We start from the raw sequence: 17443 nt of genomic DNA on the forward strand, positions 1-17443 counted from the left end.
TGCACAGCAGATAAAACAATTACTTCTTCCTTTGCCATAATAAGTCAAGCCTGAGCTAGATGCTGGCACTCTGACTGAGGTCAGAAGTCACTGATAACTTTTCCAACATCACACATTTTTAACTCTTAAAATCATACTTAAAGTTTCTCCAGTTAGAACTTCCCGGAGAATTATTTTCCTACAAAATCTACAAAGAAAGCAGAACTACAGATTTACCAGGCAATGAAAACAGTTAGTAAAAGAAGACAGGGACAGACTGCATCAAGTTCATCTTTATTTGCCCCAATATTTAACCCGAACACCCAGCTCAAACTGGTGTCATTCTTCTGTGTTCCAGGTTGCAAACAAAATTTTCTGGGTGAGATGCACTTTATTTTCCACACATCTCTCTGATTCTAATATTGAATTGTGCTCTTAGTATCATTCATTCTTCCTAACTGAATGGATCCAACAGCAACTGTTGCAATTACTTGTGATATACGTGCACCATAAAACCTCTGTGAACAGAGCACGCTTGCATTCCTGCAGTCATCAATTTCAATACTCACCTCTCTGCAAACAGCAGCAATCTGTGCTTCATCCATACACGTTTCCGTGACCACATCTGTTAGTGAGCCTCCAGCTAGATATTCCATCACCACAAACAGTTCATCTCCTACGAGGTAACTGCAAACACAGAATAAACAGCATGCCCACGTGCCATCAAGAGAGACTGAGAACTGAAAAATGACTGCTAAGAGCACTGTGACTTCTGGACAAGGAAATGATTCACGAACACTTTGAGAGGATATATAAAGAAAGCTGATCTCTGGCAGGTAGCTTGAAATGTATATGTTGGCAATAAAAGCCCTCTGCTTTCTAAATGGGCAGGATAACACCCTACATCACAGCGTTTTCCAGCTGTACTCTTGTCCACCACTGATCCACAGCTACACACACAGCATTGTGTTCATGACAGAAAGCTTCATACTGAATTGTTAAGACCACTCCTTATAACAGATGACTTAAAAAAAAAAAAATTAAAAAAAAAAAGTCTAAATATAACCTCATTTGTTTTTAAAGACCCTGATAAACAGGAAGTCTGGGTCTATAACTAGAATATGAAATTAAAACTTCTGAAACCCCTAGGAATGAAGGACTCAGCCAGCTGTCTTCATTTACCTGTCCAGGAAGTTGACTATGTTGGGGTTCTTTAGCTCCTTCATTACCAAGATCTCATTAATAATCAACTCCTTCTTGGGCTGTTTCTGCAGGTTTATCTGTTTGATAGCAACCTGACAAGGACAAAATGAAATGGCAATCACTCAAACTTGAGTATCAAAACCTTGCAGTCATTCCTAACACAGCAGAAGCTTAGAAGAGGTGAGAGATTCCATAACAGAATTAGGGAGTTCGGCACAGCTTGTTTGGCAGCTGGCAAGCTGTCTCCTCATTAGCACACAGCTTGAAAGAGTACAACTTTATTAGCATACAACTCATACTGATAGCCAACGCCATATTCCCGAAATATCAGCTGAAATGATCCAAAACCTTCAATCTAGCAAAAGCAAAACAGATAGCAAAGGAAACTTTCAGGAAATAAAAAGACAGTTGCCTAAATTCATAACAGGCCTAAAGCAGAACAGATGCTTGTAGCTACTTAGAGCTGTCACCCAAGGCAAGGCAAGCAATTTTTTTTTTTTTTTTTTTTTTTTTTTTTCCATCTTCTTCTGAATAGCTTAGTGTTTGGGTCTGGAAGACAGAAGGAGCTGCAAAAACCATTATGGACAGAAAAGATCAATAGAACAATTCAACAGAGAAAGCACTGAAGAATAAGATGCAGCAAACTATCAAACAGGGAAGTGAGAACGTTCAAATATACAGCAAGATAAGGAGTAAATAGTTTCTCACTGTACAAGTAAAGGAGTTAACCTAAGTCTGAGAGAGAACTCAGAATCAGAGAACTGAAATGACCTGCCAGGGAGCTGTATGCAGGTACTGGTGTAGTCAAGGAAAGGAGAAACATCAGTTGTCTGTAGGGATTGTCATAGGGAAAATACTGTCATGAGACATAACACTCTACGGAGAAAGAAAGCCCAGAAAAGTCTCCAAGCAATTAAGACAATAACCTATTCCAGAAAGAAAAGGGAAGAACATTCTTGTCCAAGAAATAAGCTCATTAGATTATGTATTCCAGACTCTTAAAAAAGATTTAAAAGAATTGTTAACCCAGCAACTGACACAATCTTGCAGAAACGATCCCTGCATATAGCCAACGGCAGCAAAACAAGAGAACATGTGGCATAGAATCACAGACTAACTGAGAGTGGAAGGGACCTCAGGGCCACCCCTCTGCCCAAAGTGGCAGACTGTGAGCAGCTTGCTGAGGGCCTTGCCCAACTGAGTTTTGAATGGAGATCATAACGAGCAAGGGTTCCATCAGCTCTTTGGGCCCCTGCTCTATGTCTGGTCACTCTGACTGTGAAAAATTTCTAATACCTAACTTCTACATTCTTTATGGGATTGTGTGCATTACCTTTTGTCTGTGCATCTCTAAGAGGAATCTATCTCCCTAATTCCTACACCTTTCCCCACTAGAAAGCTGAAAACAGCAGTGAAATTCTTCTTTGAGCTTCTCACCACTGGACAGAACTCTCAGAGCTTCCTTCTCTTCCACAGACATTAAGCACTGAGGAAGTCAGACTATGGCATCAGTTTAACACATGAAGACAGAGAACACAAGCAATCAAATCTTAAAACCATCTGCCTAACAAGACAGAGAAGCTCTAAAAAAGGAAGTAAGGCCAAACCTTCACTCTGCAGTAAGAGGACATGAAGTGCTGCAGGGTGTAGGAAGCATATTAAGAGACAACATACAAGACAACTGAGAGGCTTGCATTTATTACAATGTAATATTCTACACAGTACTGGTAGATGTGGTTACTGATGAAAGGGCAATTATGTACCAGCAACAAAACGAACTGTTATTTTCAGACTTTCCAAGGAAGATTAAAGAAAAACTAAAGCATTTAATTCCTAGTGTTTTAGTTCTGGGGAATTAAGAGACTACACCTGAATGACAAGGGTGCAGAATTCTGTTGATGTCATCATCTTTACTACATGAGTTTGGAGGCATCAAGTAGTGAAAACAGAGTAGAATGCGGAGAGGGCATTTTAATTAAAAGAAAAAATATGGGGACAAGCTATTTCCATATAGACAAGGTGCATCGAATCACCTCTACCAGAGCAGGACTGGAGAAGAAGTATTGAAAGACCAGATGTTTTATTTCTGAAAATCTAGAGTATTATTGCCACCAATATTTGAAGGATAAACTGTTTTCAAAGTGCATATCTGGAACATCTCACTCCCTGTGCTCTACACTGGAAAGAAAAAAAAAAACCTCTATTTTTAGCTCTCATCATCTGATTACTACAAAACAAGGCACACACTGTTACAAATGACCATGACATTCTTTTGGGAGGTAATAACAAAGATTGGAGCCACTGAAAGAAATCTAGCTAGATTATTTCAGCCACTAAAGGACATATTTATGGGAAAAGTACTTTCAATGCAATAAGCATGGGAATCTTACCTCCTGCCCAGTAGCCACATCAATAGCTGTGAAAACTGTACCTGAAGCCCTGTGAAGAAGAACAAAAATGTTACATGCACCTGAACAGACAATCACAAACACCAAGTTGTGTCAGTCTTCAAAGTTTTAAGAGCTTTATAAAAAAAAGACGGTGTTAAAAATCAGCAGTATCAGAGAAGTGTCCGCTGGTGCAAATTCATCAGAAGTACTCTCATTTATGAGACAGTCTGTGCCTCCTGAACTCAGCTAAGGCCCTGTAATTTGTGCTGCTAACTGCAAGCAGAAAAGCTGAAAAGCCCCTTCTGCAGCATGTATTACTTCTCATCTTCCTCCAGGGGAAACCTTTTCACAAACACAGAGATATTTGGAAAGTACATAGCATGAGTCAGCTACATGAAAGCTGGATAAGCTAGAGTTCAATATATTTTTTGCTCAGAAGAACTCACAGGAACACTAGAGCAGTGAATCAGTCAAGGTAACGTTGTTAGCTTAGCACACAGAAAGCCAACCGACGTTCCCTCGAGATACTCAGCGGTCATATTAGAGTGGTTGAATGCATCTTACTGGAAGAGGACTAAATACACCCAGAGAGGTGTCACAGGGCTACGCTTTTGCAATTCAGAACTTCCACCTCTGTAAAGCATTCATCATCTTTTTATCAATGTCTAATAAAGCCAACATTTCTGCTGGGCTTCAGTAAGTGGTGACTACCTGACAGAACGGTGCACGCTGCCTTTAGAACCAATTCACAGGGAATAAAAGTTGGGATCAACACTTACCCTTGCCCAATTTTTTCATATCTGGTGTATTTTTTCTTGGGATCACCTATGCTCACAATAGTACCTTAAAAAAAAAAAAAAAAAAACACATTACCTCACAGAATCTCACCATGAGTTTTGGAAATGTTCTCTGCTGTTGTAGCACAGTCAATTTCTGCCAGCTCATGGTAAAAAACACATCAATCCCACTGTTCCCCTTTAGCAAGACTGGCTTGGCCAAGAGACCTCCAAGAGTGGATCAGCACTAATAGTACAGAACAGCCAAAGGCTCCTGGTTCAGTTCCAGTCACAAAAGGCCCAGCTTCAGACAATCATTCTGCTAGGTTTTACTCTTAACAAGACAGATCATGCCATTTCCCATTATCTCAAGTTAATAATAGTCTTCTATATGGCAAAACCCCACATGAGATTATGACAAATCCACTAGGTTAGCTTGCTCCAGAAACCAGTCAGTTCCTGACTAAAGCACAAGAACATTACTGTGGTTAAAAATTATCTTCAAGAAGATTATGGAACAAGCTACAACAGAAACAAGAATATTTTGAGGTATTATGGATGTATTATACACACGCTGATAGCAGTGTTACAACCAACCTGTAAATTAAAGTTCCACAATCTTTTTTACCCAACAGACCTCTGAAGCATAGAAACTTCTGCATGCAGCTCCTCTCAGCTACTGTCTGACAGAACACTAATCAAGCACAGTATTCACACAACCCTACACAGAAATAAGGGTCCAGGAAAAAAGCTTAATGACCACTGCCCCAGAAGTCCTAAAGTCTTTGCTTATCTGAAATGAAAAACACCTACGTAGTTTTTCCATGATCTCTTCATCTGACATTTTGGTCTTCTTCTTCTGCTTATCACCTGACTTTGTCCCACCGTCAACAGAAGCGTCACCAGCTGGTGCAGGGATGGGGTCAATTACAGACCGTGTATAAATCTGTTTTTAGGAGATAACATTCACTCACTTAAGTTGTGCATTTACAATCACAGACCTTCAGTTTTAAGCAATCACAAATTTTCCAAGATCTCTAAGCACCACTTTACCTAACAGCTTGGAGGCAGAAATTAGGCACTGTGTTTCAGTAAGACAAGATGCTGACAAGCTAACTGGCCTCTGAAAGAAAGATGCAGACTCTTTCTGCCCAGAACAGATGCTTGGCGATTAACTGCCACAGACAGATATTTTTGGGGTTTTCTACTTGTTTGTTCTTTGCAATCTATGATAGCTAAATAGTTGAAAGGGCCCTTTCTTTTACTTCCTTGCTGCAGTTTTCACCTTTCACAGAATAGGAATCAATACTGGATAGTGAGGACAACTACCCCTAAAAAGACAAAAAAAGATCTGTGCTTTAGCATGACAAGCATCATTATTGCCTGGGAATTTCCCAGTTGTCCCCAGTCCCAGGGATTTTCTTAGAGCTTTATTCTGTTTCCTTTTGAGCTGTTCAATAGCCATGCATTTGAAAAACAATGCAAGTTCACAGCTGCAAACAACTACTGCAGCAATACCAAACTGCAGCCTTATCTCATCGTGAAAGTTTAGAAATATCACTTCAGTCTCTGTGAAGCAGAATCAGTATCAATTGATGAGTACAAATAATTGACACTTTTGTGCTCCTGGGGTGAAAATAACAGAATAGCAGTATGTACATCTACCATGGTCACATGAATCAGGGAATTCTGAGACTTAGCAAGCTGCATAGGCAGTTCAGGATAATCACAAAAAAAAAAAAAAAAAAGTTATGTGAAACACAGTTTAATACAATACAATTTATACTGTATAGCTTCTCACCGATTTCGTGTGATCTGGGCGCGGAGCAATAATAGGAGGTGGTGCTTCTTCATCATCATCATCATCATCCGCCACAGCTGTTGATGGCTCTGAACCTTTGGCGTTGGTCTACATTTTTTTCCCCAAAGTTCAAGAAAACACAAGTATAAACAAAATTGTTTCCCTTGCAATGTTAAATATTTGTATTTTGTTTTGGGTTTTTGTTTGTTCTCCTATGAAATATAAGATTATTCTTACTCACGTCAAAAGAAAAGTACAGGTTGATTGGTATAAGCAACCTATTACAACTGATATAAGATTTGGTACATAGGAAAAACAGGAGACCTGAAATAAACATGTTAAGACGACACATGTAAAGTAAACTCACTCACCGTTGGTGTTCCTGAAGGGAAACCATCTTTTTCTAAATAGGAGAAAATGAAAAAGACAAAATCCTCAGAAAAAAAAAAATAAGAAAAAGTAAAATGCACAAAGAACAGGGAGCACTTCACAGATTTCTTCATTTCTCAGAAAACAAAATCAGACAGTAACAAATGAAAGAAACCAGTACTGCACTCTATCTCCAAGCAGAAGGAAGTTTCTAAAGCAGATAGCACTATTTGTTTCCCCACTTGCTCTTCACCTCACCTGTACACAGTTTTCCAAACTCAGTACTGCCCACCACACACATGCACCCTTGTCTCACTGAAATGTGAATTAGTGATTAAATAGATGTGTTCCACTGGCTGTATTTTGAGTCAAGGATGAGGACATTACAAAGCCTTATTACTAAGCTATTTTCTGACTGCAAGTCATCTGAAAGGGAACTGCATAAAAGGAACTGTGTGCGTTTGTAGGACAGTCGCTCTCCTAGCCCCATCACGTAGCTCCTGACCTAGAGCAATAACTTATTTTGCATCTTTGGTGTCATCATGTGGGTAAAAGAAACATGCAAGTTCACAGATAACAAGCATCTAGATACACAGTTCAATCACAGACCAGAGGAGCAAGTTCTCCACTATAAAACCAGCTGATCAATCACAGATCTCCAGCTTCTTAATGGGCTGTGCTTATTTTTGGCTGCTGTTTTGAATTATCCAGTTCCATTTCTTTCCCTTTCCACTTAAAATGGGAAATTTACTGGACAAAGACAGTTTCCAGCGAGCGTTAAATCCATCTTCAAATTTTTGTTCCTTATTGAAAAGTAGGTTGCTCTTTCAGCATTTGAATCAGATTAACAGTTCACAAAGAGGAACGCCCAATTCCCCTTTCAGTATGCTTTGTGCATACTTGCATCTCACCTGGAGCAGAAAAGCTCAGATATTTCTGTTTTGCTGTGTCTTTGGAGTCGTAGAATTTCAGCACATCTAGTACCGCCTGAGGGTTTTTCTTCTGTTCTAACTTGGTGATATTTGAGGTCTGTAGCAACCGAGCCCATTGCTCTGGCATTCCCTGAAATAAAAAGCCATTTAAAAAGCAGAACAAAAGCATAACACGTACAGCCTTAAGCACACCAAAATATGTGACAGAGACTTATAAAAGTGATGAAACAGATGAAACACAGCTAAAATACCTCTGGATGTTTCAGCATCCCAAGCACACAGGGGCTCCAGCCCACAGTGCCTTCCTAACACCGTGCCTTCCAGGCACATTCAGTCTGTCACAAGGAATGGGAACACAGAAGCACTCAACAGCACCAGCATTACAAACTATGGAAAGTGAACTGAAGAGGGAGGTTTCCTTCCCTGCAGCATTTCTTAAGGAAGGCTCTCCCAGGTGACAGAGCACTGGATGTGATACTGACACTGCAGGAACACTGACAGGTCGCAGTCTCATTACTCTGTGTGCTTTGTAAATAGACAGCATAATTATTTCTTTGATAAGAACAAAGAGATTAAGGCTTCATTCTAAAACACCACAATGTTCTCCGTAGCGCTGACCCACAGCTGATTTCTCAGCAACTTACAGTGAACTCTCCAGTGACAGCATCAAAGCCAACATGGATAGTATGCTCAAAGTCTGACGGCGGGGAGATTTCTGGTCGTTCCTTTTCCTTCTTCTTGCTTCCTGCAAATGCAAGGAGAGACCTACTGAGTAATGATTTAAAGTCCCACTGTCCCCACTTCATGTAAGAAACCCAAGTAAAACGATTGGGATGAATGCAACCATTATTCTTTTTGCTGGATGGCAGCGTTTACACACATGACACAGGAGTTTGATATCTTCAAGTATAGACTTCATGTAACAATCAGCAACTCCTTTCACTCAAATCACTGCACTGTGGCAGGAATCAAATCAGAGATTATGAGCCCCAGAGCACGAGGAGCTCTGGAACACATGAAACATTCACAAGGGAAAAAGCTGACATTTTCACATAGATTAAGAACAGCACTGAAGGAAATTTCAGTTCAAGCTCAAGTTCACCCTAAAGACAGTTAAAACTCAGTTGTCTGACTGCTTCAATTCAAGGTAATTAATGCAAACTACGCCTTCCTCAAAGAAGACAAAAATTGATAGCCTCAGACCGACTATGTAATTTAAAACTAAAAGGGGAAAGAAAAAAATATAACAAGAAAGCAAATCTAAGAAACACCAGAAGCAGAAACAGATAATGGGAAGGACCATATGCACAACCCAGCCCACACAGAATTACATTCAGATATTTTATAATGCACAAGGTTTGGTTTGGGAATTTTTCCCCATTCCCTGCAAACTGTCTTCAGTTTCTGTTGAACTCTAAATACCAAACCTAGCTAGGCACCATTACGTTCCCTTTACTTAGTGAAAAGGTTCAAAGTTGGAAGGTTTCAGGAAATAAAGGCTGAGTCCTGCTTGCTTCCCCCAGGCAGAGGAGCTGCTGTTTGCTCTGCAGGAGACCTGACACCTGAGGCTTCACACTGCAAGGCAGAGCCCTGGCACCGAGCAGTGGAGCGTGGCTCCATTTGATACTGAGAAAACAGCATGTTTACTCCTGAGAATGCCTCCTATGGGCTCATGGAGGAGAGCTGAATCAGCTGCATTTACTGCAGCATTTATGAAACAAACAAACAAAAACTGTTTTGCTTTAAGAAATGAAAAGCCATAAAGATTCATTACAGAAAAAGTGCAGATAGAATAGGACTTGCTTAGTGACTGTGGTTAAACGCTGCTGGGGCAAGTGACGGGGCAAGCTGACGTCACAGCACGCAGAGCCAGGGACTGTCCAAAATCTCCTCTTGCTGGCAGGAAAGGAAGGACGGGAACCCAGGACAATGCTTACAAACGAAAAGCCATGTGGGCTGCTGCGAGCTGAACAATGCAGTGGAAAGACACAGCTATTATAAACAGGATATCTTTAATATGGCTGCACAGGTCGGAGCCAAAAAGCAAACGGACTGTCAAATGTTCTCATTTAACATCTTTAAGGAAAGCTGTGCTCCTTCCCAACCTCTTGCAGTTGTTTATGTGAAAGCAGGAGGAAGAAGAGCTATCTTCCTCAGGAAGATTAGTGTACCAGAGCACTTAACAGCTAGGGAACATGGCGTGGTGCTCAAATCATCCAGAACGTGCTGCACAAATAAACCCCATCCTCCCACAAATACACATCTCCCGAGTGCACCAGGCAGGAGCCGAAACACAGCTCTGCCCAAGGGACCAGAGGCACCTTAAACAAATGCAAGCAGCAAGCTCCAGTCAAGAGGCAAGTCCAGAGAGCCATGCTTTGGCAAGACACACTTGAGACTCTGTTAACAAGGCCACTGTGAGGCCAGGCTATTTTTAAACCTCCAATTATGTTTGCACCACAGCTCTCAGTTTAAATGGCAACAAGGGCAATTCTCATTTCGAAGCACAAGTGAGCTTCAGATTTTCCCCGTATGAAGCCTGAGCCCTTTGAAACGCATTAGCCATGCCCTCCTCCTGCATCACAAACCAATACCAACGCAAGGGACCCCTGTGCAAAGCCTTGCATTGCAGCGTGCTCCACCGGCAGGAGGCTCTCAGCAGCCCAGGAGGCACTGGCAAACCTCAGGTCCCCAAAGCACAGCTGAAACCATGGGGCTCTGCTCCGAGCCTGCCGTCCGAGCGCGTTGCATGCACGGTCCTGGGGCCTGGGCTATTCCCTGCAGCACTCCTTCAGTAAGTTCTGCTCCAGGATAAACATTTCTGGGTTGAGAAGACTGCTTCGAAGCTTTCCAAAACTGCACACAGGTTCATTTGACTTCAGATGCTTGGCCAAGGAAATTCGTGGCAATTAAGTACTCTAGTAAAAAAGATGACTATCTCATCACTTATCCGGAACAATGGAACTGGTGGAAAAAGCTCCCAGCTGAGGTGATTAAATAACCCCTCTGCTGATTATTTCAGCACAGAACTAGCTCAGAGCTGGGGCAGGAGCCCTGCTTGCACTCAACCTGCTGCCTGCAGCAAGTGCCCCAGCCCACTTCCCATGGGAGGAGCTGTGCTGAGGGACTCAATGACACAGCCAGGAGGGACCCTGTGACATCAAGGGGACAGAAGGCTGCAGAGCAAAGCCAGACAGCTTCATCAGCCCCGCACCATGTCTGCCCATCTGCATTAACAGCCTTGTACATCTCCTGGGAAGGCATTCCTTCGTTTTTTGAAAAGGAGAATTTAATATTGTAGCAGTAATTGCACTGGCTCAAATACAAAGTTAGTTTGAAAGACTGTCTTGCATACACCCCAGCATACAGCAGAATAAAAAGCTACCTTTTCCTCACACAGGCCTTTCCAATGGGGGTGCACATCAGTTATGCCAATGAACAAAACAACTATCACCAACCACGTTATCACACCACACAGTAGAGCTTTTTTTCAGAAGGACACTGTTTTAAATACTTTTTAACACCTAGAAGACAAAGTGGCACAACTTTTGCTGTAAGGACTTCTACTTTGTGCCACCAAGTATCAGTTGATCCACAGACACGCTGAACAAGCATGCAGATGAATTTTGGTATTTACAGTATTTACAGAACAAATTGAAATATTCACATTTTAAAGCAATTTCAGGTGACCTCAGACAATGCCCCAACCACCCTCGTGGTCGTTCCAGCAATGAATGAACCCACTGTCAAGATGGAAAGAGGAAATGTCTGAGGAGAAGTAAAGGCACTGTAACACTTCACAAAGCTCTCCAGCCACACTGTGCCCGCTTGCATTAGTAGTTCATTTCACAACACAAGCAAATCTTACTCATTAGTTCAGAGCACCTTCCTTCACAGACCCAAGTCTTGCTCTCAAGGTGTCGGTACCAGCCTGCACTTCCTTCTCACGTTTGCTTTACAGATTTATCTCCTAAAGGCTTTTACCTGTACCAGATAAAAAGACCACCACCTGTACTGCTGTCATGCACCAACAGTCAGTTGCTGCACAATAAGTGACCTTGTGAAATAACTATTCTGCTTCCAAAAGCCAAGGTAGCCAAACCTTTCCATTCTCTGAAAAGGAAAACATGCCCACCACCCCCAGCAGCACTGCTGCCAGATTGTGGCAAGCTATTTGTGAGTGCAGGAAGCCTGCTGCAAGCATTTGTTTCCGGGGTGAGGCAAGGCAGCAGAGAGACCGCTCACACAGCTGAGTGAGAACCAACAGCAGCACTGGGGGAAACTCTTAGTTGAGTGAATGAGCTACCGGAGGAGCAAAGTGTCTTTAAGCAGTCAAACCTGTGTCAGCATGTCTGAACCAGGCCTACCTAACACATCAGTGCCAACCCAGTGCAGGAAGCCAGAGCGGAACTGGAAAGCACTGAGAGCAGCCAGGTCTTCCCCGTGACAAGACAGTAATGTGCAACATCTTTCCTAACACTGACAGAACAATGAAATACATTCCTCTGCCTAAGTGTGTGCTCTTCCATAGGGAGTATGTCGTATTTCTGTAACCCATTCCCCAGTGTTTGTAAACAGATAAGCAGCCCAACTAGTCCCAAAATGCAGGACAGGGTGTGCTCAACTACCAGTGACAGCTTCTGAGTCAATCCAAAAACACAACTGATGTCAACACGCGTTAACATTTAGTATTGATTGCTGTCAAGAATAAATCTTAAAAAACACCATAGGGTACAGAGTAACAAAACACACTGCAGTCTCAGGTCAGGCCAGTAAATCCCTGCACGCTTCTATCCTAGCAGGTGTTAGAAGCCATTTCTACACAGAGGGAGATTTTCCCCTGTTGGCAATTAACCTGAAATGTGCAGTTACACAGATCTGATTTCTGGAGAAGGACTTCATTTTCCCTATTCTCCTTCACACACCCCGTGCTTTCCCATTAACGTCAAGTAACTTCCAAAACAGATGGATGCTCAGTTTAAACAAAAATTCTGTGCTTAACATAGCAAAATGGTAGGGAACATGATATGCAGGAATCAGAAACATTTATTAGGGTTGTTGAAAAACGCATTCTTTTAAAACAGGCAGCAAACATGACAAGTACAAGGTTGAGTTTTTTTCTTAAGGACTCATTCAGTTTCTCTTCCTGAGCACTTCATCTTCAAGCAACCCAGGGCAAAGGGAAAGAACAGCTCACTGAACACACAGATCAAACTTCCTGCATTTTCTCTAACACTCAGGCTGCAGTAAAGAAATTCCACAATCTCACGTGCAGATTACGGACTCAAATGCATAACGCACTACAAAACCTTGGAAGAAGAAATAGATAGAAAATTGAGGCATCTTACCTTTTTCAGTGCTAGAGAATATGGAGATGATTTTATTCCTAGGTTTTCTCTCTTCTGGTACGGAGGGCAGAGGTTTCAAGCTGTGGTTGGCAGACAACGGGTCCTTTCCCCCATAGCTGCTCATCCGCACAGGAGGAGCTGGTGGCTTGTCTTCCAGTTCTCCGTTGTCAGACATGGTTCTGAACAGCTAGTGAGGACTCTGAAACAGAAATATTGGTTAAACCATATGAAGCAAGCACGGAAGATAGAAACAGAGCATTTCTTTGGTTGGCCAGTAGGGAAAGGAGGTACAAATTCATCTTTGAAAAGCACAGCGAGCGCTGCATTGCTCAGCACTGACATTTCCCTCAAGGAAGAGCTCCTTTCCTCCTCCCTTCTGGCTCCCCACTCCCATCCCTTCACAGGGCAAGCAGCAGCACTTGTGGGATGCAGTGACAGGCTTCTCCAGTGATAACACTGATCCAGTCAGAAAGAACAGACAGTTAAGATGTGCATCAGTTCCCCAATCTAGTTCGCTAACTGTTCACATCGAGGCTTCATACATGGAAGTGACGAAGCACGTAAGGACTCTAGTGTAACTTAAGGGCAGTTCCAGCTCAGTGCTTCGTGCTACAGAGTCCTTTCTTGTCACTTATCTTGTGGAAAGCAGAATAGCTTACGTTTAGAGCCATAACACGTCGTCCCCATTAAGCAGAATAAAGAATATCTCTATCCAATTTACACAGCCTAAATAAAGGAGCATGGATACAGATCTAGTAGATGTATTCCACTTCTGAGCAAGGACGTGCACAGCTTCAACCCTCTATCCCACACTTCCTTCACTTGTGAGAAACACCCATGTAAATACAAACTCACACACTACCACCATAATCCTACTGAAGCTCTTAACACAAGAGTGAGCACAAAGAGACAGCTACCAGTGCCAACACACAGCACAACAAAGCATCTGCAGGAGGCTTTCCACGTTCACTCACAATGAAACCTACAGCAGCCTCTCCTCCTTCCCCATGATATACTGGAGATTTTCTTTGCTGATCACCAAGGAAAAGGCAGCCTCTCTGCTGTAAATAGCATACAGAAATCTCTCCATGTCAGCTGAATAAGAAACAAACCCCTCATTCCTCAACGTGCCCAAAAGATGAGCTAGCCCCCTGGAAGAGAAGTCAACATCCCTCCTCTGTTTCTCATGATGTTGTCAGTGCCATTCAGAGTGAGGCTGGGACAGTGAGTACAACCTGCTATCACTACCCACGTCTTACTCACAAAGTATAAACACTGCACTGCATGCTGTGTGTGTGGCTTTCACAGAACTGCAAATAGGAGGGCTGTCCTTCCTTGCTGTTATACGCTGCAAAGAAGAACGCTGCCAAATCCCAACGAGGAAAAGCAAAGCAGGCCAGCAGCCCAAATCCAAGCAGCACGAGAGCAAGCTTTTTTACACTGTGAAGCTCAAAAGAGATTGAAATGCATTACCACCATGAATGCCCACCAAAGCACATCATTTCTGTACAAATACCTTCAGAGGCACAAACAGCATGAACCAAAGTTCTGGCAGCCTTAGTTGAGAAGTGACCATGTGTGGGTTGCCCCACAAACTTACAGATTGATGGGAAACAGCTGTCAAAGCTGTGCAACATCCACCTAGACAAATCTGCCTTCAAGCCCTCTTCCTGATGACAGAGTGATAAATAGGCCGGCAACACTGGACTCAGCTGGTGGAGACGCAGCCGTAGATCAGACCGTGGTTCCTAACCTTCCATTTTTGCTTACTGATTGCTCTTTCAGATGTTGCAAGTTATCTGCAGGATCTTCTCAATTTTCCAGTACCTACCCTGCAATATGGGAAAAAAGAACCCTGGAATTCAGCAGCAGGATTGAGCAGCCTACCCGCAGGGATTTTAACTCCAATCTCTTTCCTAACAATAAGCACTGCTTTCACAAAAGCATGTGCCACCAGTCTGAGACGTATAATCTCCTTGTACAAATCACCACAGTTGAAGAGTCCTGCTCTATAGAATCAGCTTGTAGGAGTGCAGAGGTAGGATAGCACAGTAGGAAGCGTCTGCATCAGCTAGAACACAGCTCTGAAGTCACACTCGGAGTGTGTAAAATCCATCTATCCATGCATTTCTTTGAGCTGCTTGATATAAGCAACAGCAGGATGTAAAGGCAGCCAACCAGTCTGTGTCTGAAACAGACAGACTGGTCCTCCAAGCCCGTGCTAAGTCCCTGCATCCTTTCACTGATAGCCCAGTCACCTAATAATGCCATAACTTGAGATTCAGGTTGCCAATTTTTACACTTTTCCACTTTTATTTGCATGTTTTCAAAATGGAATCCTCACTATAGTGAAAATCCTGGATTTTCAGTGATAAGAGCAGCACAAAGAAGTTCATCAAATATTCACCATCACAGCTTCTTGACCTGAAGATAAGTACTCCTTAGCACTTCGTATGTTCAAGAGAAGAAACTGTTAAGCAACAGGTTGGAAGCAAGTATATGGAAACCCCAAATCCATCTATTCCACCAGAAAATGAGGCACTTCAAAGCACTGATGTAATAGCACCTGCACTGAACCCTCTGAACTGCAACTCCAACCAGCTGGTTTGTGTTCAAAATGTTCAGGAGTTTCCTTGACTCTACCTGAAATAGAGCTGAGGAGCAGGAGAGAAGAAAACAAGTCCATGTGGGGCTGCAGGGACCATCAGGTAGAGAAGCTCTGGGGCTGATGGAGCAAACTGGCTGTGATAGAATGCTCTGGATCAGCTTCACACCTAAGGAAATGTGTTTGTTATTTGCATTTAAAATCCTTCAAGCTCAGTAAAGCTTGAAGAAGCAGAAGAAAGGAGCAGTTCCTCCTCCTTCATCCTTAACCCCGTCTTCATCATGCAGAGGAAACCTCCACTGCCCAGGAAGCACTTCTGAAATGGTTGTAGAGGTTTGGCCTTAGGTGCCATGATTGGAAAAGGTAAAAAACAGAGAAATAAAATAAAGGAGTGTAAATGCATTTAGAAGCTCCTTTCCTGCTCTCTCATAGGAAAAGACACCAGGTAGGGGCAATCACTCTTGTCACAACAACAATCAAGTACAGGTAACAGAGAGAAAAGGACTTTATCAATAGAAATGGATTCACCTTAGCCAGTGAAGATAACACTACAACTAATAATGGATTTGTGCATTCCTCACAGTCACAGTGGCACTATGTTTAATTACAAGAACGAGAAAGTGATGGAAAGAACCACAGACGAGCTGTGAGGCTGCAAACCATACTTAACTACAGACTTCAGACAGATTCATTCCCACCACAGAACAGCACTGCAACCCACTACATTCACAAAAAAAGACACAGAGCTGAACCCTTTCCTCCCAACAGCCCTGCTACTTACTCCACAAAACATAATCACAGGGGCCAGAGCTTGTGACCGCACAGCTCTGATTCTTGGTGTGTATCTCTTGCATATGACAGTACTCTCTGTGGACAAAGGATGTACTCTCCTCATCCTCTGCAGTCCTCAATGCCCTCATAACTTGAGCTGCAGAAGCAAAAGAGCAAATACACCCTCCGTCCTGCTGGGGAAGCAGCAGTAGGGTTCCAGTGCTGGGCAGCAGGGCAGCACGCTCTGCCCCAGGGCTGCTCCTCAGCTCCTTCGAGTTCTAAGAAAGGACAAATGTTTTTCATCTCTGTCTTGTTTGCAGAGTGACTAAAGGAAAATAAAATGAAATCAAAGACGAGCACTTTCCTACCTGCTTTTGTGTGCTGTCACAGTTTTCCTAGCATACTTTACTTGAGCATATCAGTTTTTAAACATACATCATGTGTGTCCATACCTCAGCCTCATTCCACTGTGCAGTACTGCAAGGCCTTGAGCATGGGTAGGAAGAGAGAGAAAAATCTTGAGGATCCATAGCATCACATAACAACAAGGAGTTGGGAGTTTCTTTGTAAAATGTTCAAATTAATATATTTGTGTCCTCCAAGCTTCACCTGTATCTCAATGCCTAGGATATGATGCAAAAAGAAACCAGCCTAACGCTTGGAAAATGCAATACTGAGCTTGGAGCTGTTTGATAGCACAGATGTGAATTCCTACCCCTGCCACAGCACAGCCTCACAGCTGCCCCTCACAGCAGCCACAACTAATCCTCAGCAATGCATACATCCTGACGGGAAGCTCATGGAGCTGCCAACTGAACTCAGCCCTGCTTCGTGCAGGTGAAAATTACTCAGCTTATTTATCTACCATCAATGTAACACCAAAGGAGCAACACAAATGTCAAATGGAAGTCTATTTTGCAGGGCTGACCAAAAAGAGAAGTAACCCATTTCACTCTAGCATGATATTAAGAAACATAACCATTTTGCTTTTGAAATTGCAGCTTGATGTGGCTGCAGGACCCCACTGGGACGGCACCTGGACTGCTGCAAGAAGTGCAGAGCGCTTGGGCACGGCTGCATGCACAACACCTGAAATCAATACAACACAACTATGGGATGTCCGACGGGAAGAGCAGAAGAAAAGAGAGGAGACACAAAGAGTGAGAAATAGCCTGATCCTTAAGGGCATCTCCCCAGCCCCGCTCTGGCTCAGGGCACGAGGTCTGAGAAAGGCCAGTTATCCTTACAGCAGTCGGTGTGGCAGCAGCA

The 17443-nt window shown here is 42.9% G+C and overlaps 1 protein-coding gene across 5 annotated transcripts in view; it reads right to left on the reverse strand.

Moving 5' to 3' along the window:
- The window catches only part of PAK2 (p21 (RAC1) activated kinase 2), a 39082-nt gene that overhangs the window by 8688 nt on the left and 12951 nt on the right, over positions 1-17443 (reverse strand). For 4 of the 5 annotated variants that reach the window (XR_014885440.1, XR_014885438.1, XR_014885441.1 and 1 more), the window contains 10 exons: positions 12799-12997; positions 8095-8195; positions 7430-7580; positions 6521-6552; positions 6150-6257; positions 5162-5294; positions 4352-4415; positions 3573-3621; positions 1162-1274; positions 549-666 (listed from right to left, as the gene is read on the reverse strand). Coding sequence is in view for 1 of the 5 variants with exons in the window: in XM_085232772.1 (XP_085088898.1) it covers positions 549-666; positions 1162-1274; positions 3573-3621; positions 4352-4415; positions 5162-5294; positions 6150-6257; positions 6521-6552; positions 7430-7580; positions 8095-8195; positions 12799-12973 (1044 nt within the window). In the remaining 4 variants the exon portion in view is untranslated. Of the gene's footprint in view, positions 1-548; positions 667-1161; positions 1275-3572; positions 3622-4351; positions 4416-5161; positions 5295-6149; positions 6258-6520; positions 6553-7429; positions 7581-8094; positions 8196-12798; positions 12998-14398; positions 14631-17443 lie in introns of those variants that run through there. The other variant, XR_014885439.1, reaches the window with a different exon arrangement.

This window comes from Meleagris gallopavo, chromosome 11, assembly GCF_905368555.1.
Source record: "Meleagris gallopavo chromosome 11, MGAL_WU_HG_1.1, whole genome shotgun sequence".
NCBI classification, from domain to species: domain Eukaryota; kingdom Metazoa; phylum Chordata; class Aves; order Galliformes; family Phasianidae; genus Meleagris; species Meleagris gallopavo.